Genomic DNA, 15144 nt, shown 5'->3' with positions numbered 1-15144 from the left:
CTTCTAGCCCTTCCTGGCCTGAGCCAGTGTTTATGGTCAGTGTATGGTTACAGTGTGTGGACTGGTGACAGAGCGCAGGCCCGCTTCTGAAGGCTCAGGTTGAGCTTTAAAGACATGGCGTTGGCAACAAGGGGCGACTGCCGTCACGATGCGGAGAGAAAAAGAAAGCATCGAATGTGTGCGGTGACTACATCACTTACAAACCGTACTGTATATGCTAACATGCCTCATTAGAAAACATGTCAGCTACAGGAGCATGATTAATCATGGTTTAGAGAAGCAGATTGTTGAGGGTTTTTTTCTTTTTAGACACTAAAGGATATCCTGTTGTAGAGACCTGGTATAGTTCAAACTCAACCGCCAGAGACTACAGAAGTACATTCTTTTGACCAGTAGCTGTTGACGAATTACTGGCTTATTTCATCCTGGCATCTATATATTTCTCAATCATCGATAGAGCTGTTTGTCGTGCAGCATTTCGGTGAAGTGATCCAGGAGGCTTTTATTGCCAAAGTTGAGGCAATACAAATTTGGCAGAAAGTACAAACTTTTGTGTTGTTTATTATTGTAGTTTTAAGCCGTCTTGGCTTGAAGATATAGTAGAAAATACTGTGCAAATCTAGACTAAAAACTAGAAAATCTGAAAATGTTACCCTAAAAATTAGAGTAACAAAGAAAATAAAGATGGTTTGATATTTGTGAGCCTAAAAATCAGAGTAACAACAAAAATAAAGATGGTTTGATATTTGTGAGAAGGTATGCAGAGAAGAGAAGGGAATGTGGAATAAACAAAAAAGAGTACATAAAAATACACATGTTAAATGAAAAATATGATGTTAGTGTAAATGTTACAGATTTTTCCTGTACGTAAAGGCTGTTAAAACGGCTAATCTCAAGGCTTAAAGTGTAGCTGTTAAAAAAAAAAGAAAAAAAGTAGGACGTCTGAGTAACACCCCCAGTGTGTCCTGCAGGGTGTGATGAACATGTCTGAGTGTGTCCAAACCACAAAGTAAGAAAAACAAACCTTGAAGATTTTCCTGTTTCCTACAAGGCCTCAGAGGCCGGAGCCATGTTTACCTGGGACATGAATGACGAGACCATAGAGAGAAGAAGCCAGGAGGGAAATTTGTGCAAATTTAACCCTGCCTGTGTGTGTCTATGAATTATGCATATAATGGCCACATAGAGAAGAAATGCAAATACATATGGAGGGTCGGCCAATACAGTAAGGCAGAGGATGATCAGCTGGTAACAGTTTCTGCTCAGAGCAGCTTCAGGCCGTTTTTACTTTATAGTCGATGCTGTCATTTGAACTAAGTACTGTTTTTTGTCATAGATGTATCTTGTCCCCTCTTCTTTAAAGGTCAACACAGACCATAAACAGCTCTCACATACACTGGATTATCATGTGTCATAGAGTGATATTGTCAGTTAACAAATACTGGTTTCTAACTGCCATCTTGTTTACACTAGTAACAATATTTTAAACCTTTACTGTATATGGCTTTACTATGTTCCATCAGTTGGACGGTGAAATTATTTTTAACACAATGTATTGCATGGTACATCCAATAATTCCACCTTCCATCCATCCACAGTAGATACACCTGTGGTCATTTAGCCTGAGTGGCCCAGTGTGTAGAATATTCACATCCAAACAGTTGACACAAGGTCAGTACTGTGACCTTCGACTGACCTGTCCTTCCCCAACCGTGTGGGTGTCAATGATGGTGACCACGCCGGGGTTGTGCGGGCTGCGGCGGCTCGTGCTGTGAGCCGCGCTCTCCTCGTCTGGAGTGACTGCTGGCAGCGTGCCCGCCAACTGGGTGACGACTTTACCCACCATGGTCAGACCTGTCTTTAAAGTCTGAAAGAAAAAAAAGCAGAAACAAAATTAACAAAGTTAACACGGATATTTACAACATATGATGAGAAAAAATTCAAACAGCATTTTAATTTCTTTTGTGCTGCTGTTGGCCGATTGTGGGGAAGCAAAAAAAAAAAAGGGCTTTAGAATAGTATGTATACGAGACTCTTTGTACCCGGGCCACGTTCACTCGATGCTCTCTGATAGTGTGTAGTGCAGACGATTCGTAGCACTGCAGCCACACAAAGTGTGTGTTTATCTAAGTGTGTGTGTGTGCACGCGTGGCTCCTCTGTGTCCGTTTAAGGCCCAGCCAGGGTGTCTGGCTCAAACACACCTCTGTGGCTCGATTAAGGGAAATGGATAGTGCTGCTTAAGTGGAGTCTATCTCACCTACTACACTGTCTTTTGCTAATGGAGTCCAACGTGTGTGACTGCTGTGTCTCTGTGTGTGTGAGCGCCAAAGGGGCCCCGGAGAGCCTAATCAGGCATTCAGACTAGGCGGCCCTGTCAATAGAGTGTGGCGCCTCACGTTTGTTGGGTCTGAGGATCACCCACTGTCTCTCTTCGCCACTTGGTCAGGCACGCTAACAGTGTCTGCTGCCTGCGTGTGTGTGTGTGTGTGTATGTGTAAGATTGCACACGAGCCATAAATTATTAAGTGGAGCGTTTGGCTCCTAATTGATCAACACTAATGTGTTTTCTAATCACTGCAGTTGTGGAGTTCTTAGTGGTAGTCCAAACAGGGGCTATTGATCCGCCAATGGAGAGAGAGAGAGGGAGGGAGGGAGAGGGAGAGGGAGCGAGAGAGGGTGTGGAGGAAGATCATGTCTAAAAAAACAAAAAAAAAAGCATGTACTCACACATACATACAATTCTCTCACACACAAATGACACGATGTCGCCATTCAGACAAATGACATCCTAATCCTTCCACAATCAAACAGGCAGCAGTAATTGGCAACAGGACTGATGTGATTTACAGCCAGCACAACAGTGACTTCAGTTGGCCGGAGCAGCTGCACTGTTTTCCTTTTCTTTTCTGGGTATAAACAAAAGCCATTACAATTTAATGCAACCCCCCCCTCTCTCCCCCTCCCCTTCTGTTTCCATGTCTCTGGACGTCAGCACTAAGAGCCAGCGTGTCGCGCCACAAGCCAGAAGGAGATATCTTGTCATCCATATTGAGATATATGGTCTTAAATGAGGAGAGGGCAGGCGAGCAGACTGTCTGTCTGCATATCAATGCCCCCCGCCACCGTCTACCCCTTACCATGCTGCTTATCTATTAGTGTCATACTGGCCCTTTTTGATGCACAGCGCTATTAGCCTCCTAACAGGACTCCCCTCACACTACCTGTTAGCCTTCATTAGCTAAGGATGGGACACAGTGGGGGTTTTTGTAAATCAATTACCACCTCCTCCGGAACCAAATGACCGGAGAAAAAAAAAACAAACAAACACACACTTCTTAAAGACGTCTTTGCATCCCAGCTACACCTCACTGTAAATAAATGACATCTGGTACAAAAGAAAGGCTGTTTGTTGTTAGAGATCAATCCTAGAGATATTTCCCATGGAGATGAATAAAGAAAGACTGTTGGACTGAAAGGGATTACACAAACCAACAGATAGGCAGGTTGATGAAGTGTCTCATAAGCTCAGCAGCAGTTAGCAGGGCCGTCCAGGTAGATCCGATGTCAGTACTGTATGTGGTACAGATGGTGAAGGCAAAGCCCGAAATAATGTATCATGTGCCATTTCCAATAGAAAAAAAAACTGAACAATGGACAGAGAACATTCTGTTTGAAGGTCAACCGTTAACAACCGATGTAAATAATCCAACGTAATATATTCAAAGTATAGCTTATATTTATTAATGTTAATTACTAAAAAAATATGTTAGCGCTTCATACTATGTCAAACTGTATAGTATATTATAGTATTGTATCATCATCAACATTTTGGATTCAGCACGTTTGCAATTAATAAGTTGCAAACACATGACAACGCTTGTTTTTCCTTCAGTCCTAACACTGACCTGGCATCAAGAAAATATAACAGTTAATATAAAGTAGGTAAATGTGCATATATACTCTTTACACTGTGTTTTTGTCACTTACTTTGGCAGCGTTGATGACTGTCGCCGTGTAAGACTGTGCATTATCTCCACAAGCGCCGCCGCGAGACTGATGGCATCTTATTAGCTGCATTAAAACACAAATGGCAAAAAAATTTGCAAGACACACAGTTTGTGTTACAGAGGCCACATAAAGAGAGAAACGGGCGAGTTGTAAAAAAATGTGGGCAGGTTTTGAAGAGTTATTCTCCTCCAACTAATTGGGTTTTTCCTTCTTTTTTAAAAAAAGAAAAATGCACAAAGCCCAGCCAATCTGCAATGATTGGAATTTCCAGTGCACTACTGCTGCACAGGACCCATCTGTCCATTACCTGAGTGGGCCAGAACCAAGAAACTCATGCATTAAAAGTATTGCAAGTGCACAATGCTACAATCTGTTTGTGTGTATTTATACTTAACAATCCCATTAGGAAGACCAAAATACTGATATGAATCCGTTGGTTTTCAAAAATAATATCGTCATTTCTAGCGGACTCTTCTAGGATTATGTTTATCTACAGCGATTAAAGGGGCAGTAAATACACTTTATGTATTGTTCAAATGGTATTTCTCCGGAGAGTTTGTCACAATGAATGAGTCTGTGTGCTTTTTTTTTTTCAGCCTACCTTGTTCTCTGCGTAGGCCAGCCAGCGGCTGCCCAGAGATATTGGATTGAGGCTGGGGCCGGGGCAAGGATAGCAGCCTGAAATGATACAGATGTCCCGCTAATGATTACACAAGAAAAAAAAACAAAAAACATTCCTACTCCTGTTACTGAGGAAAACCATCAAAATTTCCGTAGAAAGAGATGTTTTAACATGTCTCCCGCTTGGAAAGTGACTAAATATCCCAAACCATTAATGTGTTTGTGGGAAGTCTCTTGTTTTTGCAAGATAAATCGGAAACTAATGAGGGTGACGTGTCTGTGCATGTGTGAGTGCAACATGAGCTAATGGAGACTGTCGCAGCCACTAAATTGAGGATGGCTCGGCTGCTAATTGACCAGCACAACAATCCCAGTGGGGACACAAACACAGATGTGCACAGTTTTACACGCAAGCACAACCAAAGGGGTGATGTTGGCCAAAATTAAAATAGCAACCAATAACACTTAGTGACAACCAGATTGCTGCGTTCACTAACAGATAAATGTTTTGAGCAGGAACGTTTCTCTTTCCCACTTCAACACATGTGGAAGTAAGCAGGAAGGAGACAAACACAAACACAAACGCAATCTACGACCAAACACGTCAACGCACACAGGCGGCAAAAACGCTGACCTGATACTGATCACATACGACTTTTACACACACACGCAACACAGCTAATGTGCGGACGTGCAGTGCTCTGGGAGCAGATGAGGTGGAGGACGGACAGTAATGTAGTGTGCTGTGTTAGAGGGTGGGGTGTGTGGGTGGTGGTGGTGGGGTATTGAGGTTAGCCACAAGGGTTGTTGGTAGCGCCAGAGAAGCGTTTTGTGCCTCTCCAAGGCCAAGGGGAGCCCGGGCGGTGAGATAACATATGTTTGACATCCTGAGGGTAGGACGGGGTGGAGCGAGGAGACGAAGCCCACGATGTGTGTGTAAAAAGAAATTAAAGAAGGTTCTGGATGGTTCTGAATGTTACTGGACACAAAATAAGGCAGTGAATTCACGTTAGGCCCACAACGTTTCTTGCTAACTACTTTGTTATTTTAATCATTTAAAACTCTTGTGTAGTACAAGGTTGCCCAAACACTGGGGCGTGGACCAGTAGCAGGCTGTGGATCACAATCAAGATCACACAAAAAAAGTTGTTGGGTTTTTTTTTTTCCTGCATTTAAGAAGAGAGCTGTGTTGAGACTAGAGTTTGAAAGATATGCATCACATATATATTTAATTTGTGTATAAGAGCCAGGAAAGTTGTGTTAGGCAGTATATGGAAGATTTCTTTATTAAAAAAAAAAGTTAAGTGATAGATTTGGATTTGAACAATAGAGGGGCGATAACTGCGCAGAGTAAAGCTTGTGAGAATTCCACAGAGCTAATATCCCACCGGTTGCAATTTAAGTATAATTTCAGCTCCACCAAAAAAACAATTGTTTCCTAACCATGATGAGTGGGTGTTGTTTCAGTGGAGCTGTATAAGTCTGTGGGACCACAACGCACACATACACACACACACAGAGAAGAAAGAACATTTTTTTTGCCACTAATGGGAAGTGAATTATTCAGTGCTCACAAATGAAACGCATCAAAAACCAACCTACATCCTAACCAATGACGTCAAAAGTCAACGTTGGACACATGGACCTCTGGTCCGACGCTGAGCCCTGCGCGCATCACAGAAGCCTTTGTTTACGGCTTTCAGGGCCCAAACAGAGCAAACGGCATTGTGAAGAGGAGGGCCCCCGGTATTCAACGACGATTAATAACTATTGAGCATGTTTGGTTTCCTGTGGCCCAGACACTGATATGGAAGCCAGACAGACAAAGAGGAGACACATTAAAGCCAGTCTGTTAGGTCAGTTTACTCCAGTCAATGACTTAAGTGGACAGCAATGGCCTTGTAATACAGTCTGGTCTTTATTTCGCAGCATCTTTCAGCAGGGATGGCAGGTAGAGCCGGGCCGCGGCCAAGTGCTGTGCTGTAAACAGTTTCCCCTGCGTTGAGCTTCAAATGGAGAGAGTCACATCATACGCTGATAAAAGCAGTGTAGTCACAACACAAAGCCACAAAGTGCTTGACTACAGCGGGCTTCGCGGTCCGCCTCGACTAGAACCAATGATCTGCTCTGCGTTTGTTTGGCTTGGGTGATGCCAACATGACAGAGTCACTGATCATGTTTGGCAATGTTAGTGTTAACTTATGTAACAGGCGCTGTTTGTTTGCACACGACTGCATACGATACGGAAACACTGGAGGTTGGTCCCGTCCTTTCACCATAACACACTTCCACTTGTAGTCCAGAAACATTTCATATTTGATGACAATGTAAAATAAATAACATTTTTGTGCATCTCAACCAAACGTTGCCTCAGGTCTTGGACCGTAGAAACAAGTCGTGTGGTAGAAAGTCATTCAAGTATTTGATGAGTTCTCCAGCGATCGTTCTTTTGCAAAATGTAACTGTAAATAAAATTAATAAAGACAAAGTGATGTGGTGGTTCAGAAAAAACGATGGGAGCTACATACCTGATGGAAGGATGAAACATTAAAGGTACTTTTAAGACCATTAAGAGATTATTTTAGGTTCTTCAGAACCAACACTCATTGCTTCGGATCCTTTGGGACACTGCTAAAAATAATCTATATTTCCAGTTCTAAATATGATTTATTTGTAGTGCTAGTGTTTCTCATCTTGAACTCTTAAACACTTACTTGTGACAAAGAATTTTTTGGTGAAAGTGCAGCTGTCAAATGCGGCGATCTTCTCCTGCAGACTTATAACCAGGATACTGAGAAGAGAAAACAAAAACAGTCAACTTCACACTGTAAATATAAAAGAAAATGATTAAAAATATATGCATTTCATCTTGTGGGTCTGTCCCACATACTGTTTGTTGCAGTGCAGATCGTAGATCGGTGTCTTGAACTGAATCGATTTAACCATTTCACCCGTCCGTAAAGAATACAGGTCGACACAGCTGTAGGGAGGGCTGGTCCTGAAATAGGCACAAAAGAACAGCAGATAGTTCAAAATTCCCATGAAACCTAAGCTGCAGAAAACAATTAAAAAATAATGAAAATGATCCAGAAAAAAATATGAATGAATATTTAAAAAGCTAAAACTATAGTTCTGTAAAAGAAAACAAAGACACTGACAAATGAGGTTGATTTTTTAAAATTTTTCACATTTTCTTTCTGCCGTTAAAACTCAGGAGGATCAGCTCGTACAGTATTTCTTATTATAAAGTGAGAGAAATGTGTGTGTCTGTGTGTGTGGAGGATTTGGGGAGGGGGTAAAGGGCAACAGGGGAAATGCTTTGTCATGCAACACATTTAGGAGAAGCCTTTCTATCAACATGGAAAAAGAAAACGAGGGCTACATGAGACAGGCAGCGGCTGGTGGCAGAGGGAAATCTAGACATAAATCTTCATCAACGACGACTCTCCCACTGCCTCCACCTCCACCACCAGCCATCCCCTGTGCCCCTTCCTTCTGTCTGCAAGGAAATCATCTACTGGTCTTCTACTCTGTCAATGTGAGGCCTATGGTGCCGCCGTGGCTGAGGAAGCTGGGGTGAAATATGGTGTTAGTTTTGTTCCTTGATCCACGAGACTCGACTGCTTTCATCAGACTCTGGTCAGTTTTTACAAACTGAATAGGCCTCTAAGCCTTTAAATAATTAAGAAACAGTTCAGTGTGTGAGAAGAGAGAAAAAAACACAAACAAAGGCCTGCATTGGTTATTGCAAAGGGACATGATGTGAGGTCAGGAGGGGAGGTTAGGATGATCTGACAAGTTGATCAATGAGGAACCCCCCCTTCCTGCAGCCTACAGTGCAGTGCACAACACCATTAGGAAATAACAAGTTTAAACAGTGAACAGCTATAGCAGAGTCCCAGAGGGAAATCTGGACATTATTCAGATGACGAGCTCATAATGGGGAGACTTTCATCCATTACAAGATACAGATGACCTCAGCCACGTTGACTATTCCTGCAGAACACCCTGTTCCACCAACTCTGCTGTGTCAGTGTCTGTCTTTCTTCCCGCTCATTAGTGTCACTCCTTTCCCTCTTTTATTATGGGAAAAAAATCTGTTACCACCATTGAAAGTCCCTGCTAAAAAGACGAGCGCGCTCTGCGATGGGACCAACACAACACATCTGTATCAGACTATAAAATAGCAGGAGATTTTAAGAGACCAAAAACTGAAAGCCCTTAACGATAAAATGAAATTTTAAAAGTGTTGTTCCTGTGGTGTTTGGGTCACAGTCAACTACAGCTTTTAATTTGTTCCAGGAACTAATTTATTCCAAAACATTAGACATCTCAAAAAGAGACTAAAAGTCTGCCGCAGTCGGTTAAACTCAGTGAAGGTCAGATAGAAAACATTCTTCACTGCAAACCAGTGGTTAGTATCGGTCAAAATGTAAAAACTCTTGGTTTGTCACTGCTTCTGGGGGGAATATAATTTAGAAATGAGAGAAAATATAAGTAATTTGTAATGTGTCAATTAAAGTATAACACTATATACTCAATAATTCCACTTATTGACATGTTATTTGAACACACAGCGGGAAACATTTTATTTTCAAAGAACTTCAAATACATATTTTAATTCCTAAAATTTAATTGATTGAGATAGGTCTGTTTTTAACCTAAAAGGTTTTTGTTTTTTTCTTCTTCAGCGTACACTTTGTTCCATCCCTAATTGTGGTGTCCCTAACTGTGCAGTAACATCTCTATTCCAAAGAATTCAGGTGATATGAAGCAGCTCTTTGAAGTGGTTTCTTCAAAATGTATGAAAAGGACAACATTTTTGTTAAAGCTAAAATTTGCCATTGTCATCATAATAAAAATGTCCCTCGTAGCAGGCCAGTGAGAAAATCCCATGTCTGCAGTACGAGGCAGCAGCAGGTGGACTAAGTGTAAACTGTGTGTACGGATGTCAAAGAATCTCGTCCACTGATATGATACAGGACCATGACGCCGAGCAGTAGCTGACAACTCAGACACAAACAAGACTCGATCAGACAGTGATAAAGCCATCAACCGGTGCTGCACACACACGTTAGTTAGCATCATCTGACACACGATTCATTTCTTTAAATGCAGACAAAAGCCGGAGCACAGAGCCAGAGATACAAGATAAAATAAGTGCAACGATAACATCTTTAAAAAAAGAAAGAAAAAAAAACAGCTTAAAAAGAAGATAAACACTGGTGTTGTGCAGCCGTTTGTTTTACAGAACGCAGCTTGGACACAGACGACGTCTTAAGAGCTTAAAACCAAAGCCTGACAAATATCACATTGTTCCTGAGGGGGTCAGAGAGAGGGAGGGAGGGAGGAGGGAGACAGACAAGACACAGAGTGAGAGACACTCACATTTTCTACCCATCACATTGCATCCTGAGTGAAGAAGAAATATGAGGTGCCACGGGAAAAGGTCTAAACAATCCCTGATTCACGTCTCTGTCAACATTTTAAAGGTCCTTCCACCGCGAGCACGTTTACCATTACCAATCAAAAGCACTGGCATTAAGACAGGACAAAAATATCACTCGACAATAATTTACTTTCAGGCGGCTACATCATCGATTTCAGCATTATCAGAGTCCGATCAATCCAATTCGGTGCTCCATCCCCGAAAAATGGGCCTCTGGAAATTGATTCAAAGGGACAATGATAACCCATTATTATAGAATCAAAATGGCACAGGGTTCAATTGTTTTGCTTTTGCAGTATTTTAACAAATGACCCAGTTCTAATGGAGGCAACGTGGGGTCAGATGTAATAAGATTTCCTGATGCCGGGGACACTGGGGCGTAGGTTGAAAGCAAGGCTAAATCACAATTATCATTATGGATTATGGCGGGATGTCAGTCCTTGCACATGTTAAGGTGACGCCGGGCACCATTCCCCAACTCAGTAACAGGCCTATTATGATGGGCCTATTAGATCAAAGTGTCAATTACTATTACTCAAAGTGGCCCCTGGGTCTGAAGAGACACAAAACCAAAGGAGATGGAAGGAAAGAGGCTCGGCCTCATTAATTTTCTCTGATATAACAAGACTGTACTACAGGATGTAAGAAGAAGATGACAAGGGCTGGTGGACGGATACATTACTAAAAGATTTAAGATTTAAACAGAATTCGAACAAACTGGTACTGAAAATGAAAATAAATAAAACCTCCAATCAACTTTTGCACTTTCTCTACAACGGACGCCTTTTTGCCTCATTATTGATCCATTTTCAGTAAATTACACTTCCTTCTCCTTGAAACATGTCGGCATCTGTTCGTCCAATTTACACATCAGTTTTGTGTTTATTCAATCAAGTGTTCTCATCTGGATAAAAGAAGGTTTTGGGTTTTTTTTAATGAACTTGAACTGAACCAGGAGATCAAAACCACCCCATTTCATGTGGTCGCAGAAAGCATAAATGAGAAATAAAAGGCAGGCAAATGAATTCATTTACAAGGAAGGTACGTCACCCCATTTCCGACTGGTGCAAAGTTTTATAAGCTTTCCCAATGCGAACGACAATTACATGCTGTGGGAATGCTAAACAAATATAACCTCTGTTTCGGAAGTCAAGCCTGGCAGCACTGAGCTGAAGGAGAAAACCATTCTCCAGTTTGAGTGCACCAGTCTTCTGAGGAACGGTATTTCCACTGAGGTTGAACTGATACGTGTCTTTGAATAGGGAAACCACAGATTTAACATTAATGCTGCCAATATCCAGCTGTTCGTGCCAATATTTACCAAGTTCTGCCCCAAGCTGCCGACAATCACACGACCGTCTTTTCAACACTGCAGAACAGACGAGCATGGCACAAACATTTTTTTTTCCAGTATAACCCCAATTTGTATGCGAATATACGGGTCAAATTTTGATGTGGAAACAGATCATAACCACATATGATATAGTGACACTTCATGATAATACTAGCCTTTCAACAGATTTAAAAAAATGATTTATACAGAGTGGTTTTCGTGGTTCGGTTGTCAGAATTTTTGATTGGTAGCACCGAACTGTAACTCTTACCTTTTACTTATCGTCCCTATAACTGACACCACTGTACACTCTACAAACGAATTATTAATTTACACTTAATGAGGGCCCTCTTAATTACAATTACCTCTCAATAACCTCGGTGACACTGCAAATGATTTGCCTCTTTTGGCACCTCAAATGTAAAAAAAAAATCACATCGACTTCATTGACAAAAAGGGAGGCTGGAAGGCGAGTATAATTCTTTCCTTAGCCCCTCTTGTTATTTGTTTTGTTTAGCAGTCTCTCTCTCTCTTTCTCGTCATTTTAAGCCCAAACCCAGCGGTGCTACACAAACACTGGCCACATCAGAGTCTGCTGGGGAGCTGCATGGAGCCACGGTCGTTCTGGTAAGCTGCAGGCATTAGTAGGAAAATAATTAGGGTAAAAAGTTCATCCGCAGCACCAGGTCCGTGAAGCCGCCAGAAACGAAGTCCCTTCACTGTTAAACACTACACAAAGAAAAAAGTGGCAGGCATTTAGGAAAGTTAAAACAGTGTGTGTGTGTTGGAGAGAAAGTCAGTTTTCAGGCTTTCCTTTTCTTTTCTACTGTATTTTCATCTTGAACGTACAACAGAACATTCGGAGAGACATCATGTCTGAGGGTTTAATTTGTGTTCTACCACCTCCCTGAGCAAATATTTTTTAATTTGCATCTTCTTGTCATGGACGTCTACTGACAGTGAATTACCTCCTTGTCAGGTTCTGAGTATAACAACAGTTGCCTTGTGGATGCTAAGTGTGCCACAATGCCACAGGGAGTTTTGTCTGTGTAGTATTTGTATGAACTACGTCTTCACACAAATACGCTGAGACAGTGGTTAAAAAGACAAAGTATTAGGATTAGCAGTTAATTGAATAAGTTGAATCTTTAAATTACAAGTTCAATCAGTTAATTGAAGTTGAATAAGAAGTTGAATCTTTAAATTACAAGTTCAATAAAACCATTTCTTTTCTTTTTCAAAGACCAGTTGAAAATTGGTTAATTTTCCATCACACAGGAGGTGCTAAGCCAGCATTTAAGACTTTAAGAATTTTTAGATCCGAGAAGGCTTAGCTGTATTGAAATATGCATATATATACACAGATACATACATGTGGCCTCTCTATATATACACACATACAGTATATATATGTGTGTGTGTATATATGTAGGCCACAAATACAACTTCTCTCTCCCCTTTTTGACAACAGCGAAGTGGTTATTAATATTCATCATATTCAAACTATAGGCCCCACCACATCCAAGTCTCGGCGTTTATGCCTTCTGTGCCAGTTTTCTGTCTAAAGCCAGTCAAGACATCTGAAATGAGAAACATGTGGTCAGGGAGGAGTTCTCTTTATTTTTGCTTTGATATGCCAAAACTGTGTCTGGACAAATGATGAGTTCACTTCACTCTTTTATCTGTTTCTGCATATACTTATTTATGGAGATTTAGCCTTAAACCAGAACACATGTGTCCAGTGTCAGTGACTTGATGATGTTTTTAACCAGGTGATAATTCTCTGGCTTGTCTTCACCAAAACCTCCTCACCTGCTGGAGTGCACATCGACACAGTTAAAGAACAATGGATATGTTGTTGGGGTTTTTTTGTTAGTTTTTTTTCTTTAAACCAGTGTCGTTCTGTAGTCAAAACAAATGAGGCGAAGGCCACAGGCTCGGATGGATGACATGAGAAGTCAAATTGGTTAATGACCAGTTAAAACCACTCTTTTGAGTTATATGGCTCTCCAGTCTGCACGAGAAGGGCTGATCAAAGCAAGGCGCTGCCAAAAGCACCAAAGGGATGGTTAATCCATGACAGGATGAGTGCATGCAGAAACCCCAACCAGGTCCCACTGGTCCATTTTGTATATGTTTGACTTATCATATACAGTATATTGTGCCTCACAGAAAAAGCAATGAGTAAAGTGGACGATAAGTAAAACCAAGGCCTACAGTGGATGGATGGATAGATATTTCAACGTACTAACAGAAAAGTTTTTTCTTGTTGGGTGTGGGGGTTAAATAGAAAATAAATGAAATAGAAAATAGAACATCTCAATTAAATAACCATATATGAGATCTGTACAGAGTATATACGTATAGCATCTATAAATCCAAGGACATTTAAACACAAATGGTTTGTCATTTTGATTTACTACACTTCCCTAATATCTACAGATCAATGTACGAGTATTTCTAGGACCCATTTAACCAAAGACTTGCTCCGACAATATGAAAAGCATATCAGTACAGCTATATGTGCTTGGTCTAATGTAAAGGGGGAAAAGGAAAGTTTAAACTCTAGTAAAATGAAATATTAATTACAGACGGCAGGTTTAGAGAATGAGGATGTGGTTAAGGTTTGAAAAGTCATTACAAATCATTCACCCTGTCGGCTGTGTTTATACGCACCACTTCCAGTAGTACAGAGTTTAATCTGGCTTCCTATTTGAAAAGGAGAAAACAGGCGAGGCAGAATGCTTTTTCGACTGACATAAAACAGACACGCAAGTCAAAATAAACGATGTGGAACGAGGCCCGAGCTGTGGAACCCTGTCAAGCAACTGAACAAGTGTGTATGAATGTGTATGTGTGACAATAAGAAAAGGGAAGTGGGAGACCAGATTACAGTCACCCTCATTTTCACGCAGGGGGAGGAGATGTGTGACAATAAGAAAGGGGAAGTGGGAGACCAGATTACAGCCACCCTCATTTTCACGCAGGGGGAGGAGAGGGTTATATAACAGGCCACGTATGATTTTCTTAAAGAAAAACATAAAAAACCTTCTTTTACGCAGTGGACGACCTGACATTCCTGGTCATTAATTTAAGACAAAGACTGACCCTAATCTGCTCGACCAGCTGAGGGCGTCAGAACAACGAAGCAGAACAACTTGACAATAACGTACAGCACAATTGTTGTATCGTCTCTATGTCACTCCTAAAAGCATCTGCCACCATTAATGCTTGGACTCGCATGTGTGTGTGTGTGTGCATGTGACCGTGGGTGGTCGTAATATGACAGCAGAGAACACCATAACCTCACGGTGGATAAAAAAGCATCATGTCTCCTAATCCCTTTAATCTGGTGCGTCACTTTATACAAATGCGGGATGATTTCCATCTCATACACTTTAGAAGATGGATACATCCGGTCTCTGTTATGACAAATGCACTCTAACACAAAGGGCTTAATGCAACAATGGACTGGTGCCATCAAGTGTGTGTGTGTGTCTGTGTGTGTGTCTGTGTGTTAAGTGCCGTGCTCAGTGCAGTAATTAACACACAGTCATTTTTAAAGTTAAAGTGAATTATTTGTCACTGTGACACAGCACAACACTGCTTTTACCCAGGGAGCAGTGTGTGGGGACGGTGCCGTGCTCAGTGCACCTCAGTGGTAACATGGCAGCTGGAGGACTCGAACCTGAAACCTTACGGACCCAAGTCTGCTTCCTTAACCACCAAGCC

General features: G+C 41.4%; 1 protein-coding gene across 10 annotated transcripts in view; it reads right to left on the bottom strand.

Annotated features, from left to right (window-relative positions):
- bcas3 (BCAS3 microtubule associated cell migration factor) overlaps positions 1-15144 on the bottom strand; it is a 279325-nt gene that overhangs the window by 243628 nt on the left and 20553 nt on the right. For all 10 annotated transcript variants that reach the window (XM_008308649.3, XM_008308648.3, XM_025054887.1 and 7 more), the window contains exons 8-12: positions 7521-7628; positions 7345-7421; positions 4611-4687; positions 3989-4072; positions 1697-1867 (exon numbers count right to left, since the gene is read on the bottom strand). In XM_008308649.3, the coding sequence (XP_008306871.1) occupies positions 1697-1867; positions 3989-4072; positions 4611-4687; positions 7345-7421; positions 7521-7628 (517 nt within the window). The remainder of the gene's footprint in view (positions 1-1696; positions 1868-3988; positions 4073-4610; positions 4688-7344; positions 7422-7520; positions 7629-15144) is intronic.

The sequence above is a fragment of the Cynoglossus semilaevis genome, chromosome 4, assembly GCF_000523025.1.
Source record: "Cynoglossus semilaevis isolate Cse_v1.0 chromosome 4, Cse_v1.0, whole genome shotgun sequence".
Taxonomy (NCBI): domain Eukaryota; kingdom Metazoa; phylum Chordata; class Actinopteri; order Pleuronectiformes; family Cynoglossidae; genus Cynoglossus; species Cynoglossus semilaevis.
This window is presented reverse-complemented; position numbering and strand designations above follow the sequence as displayed.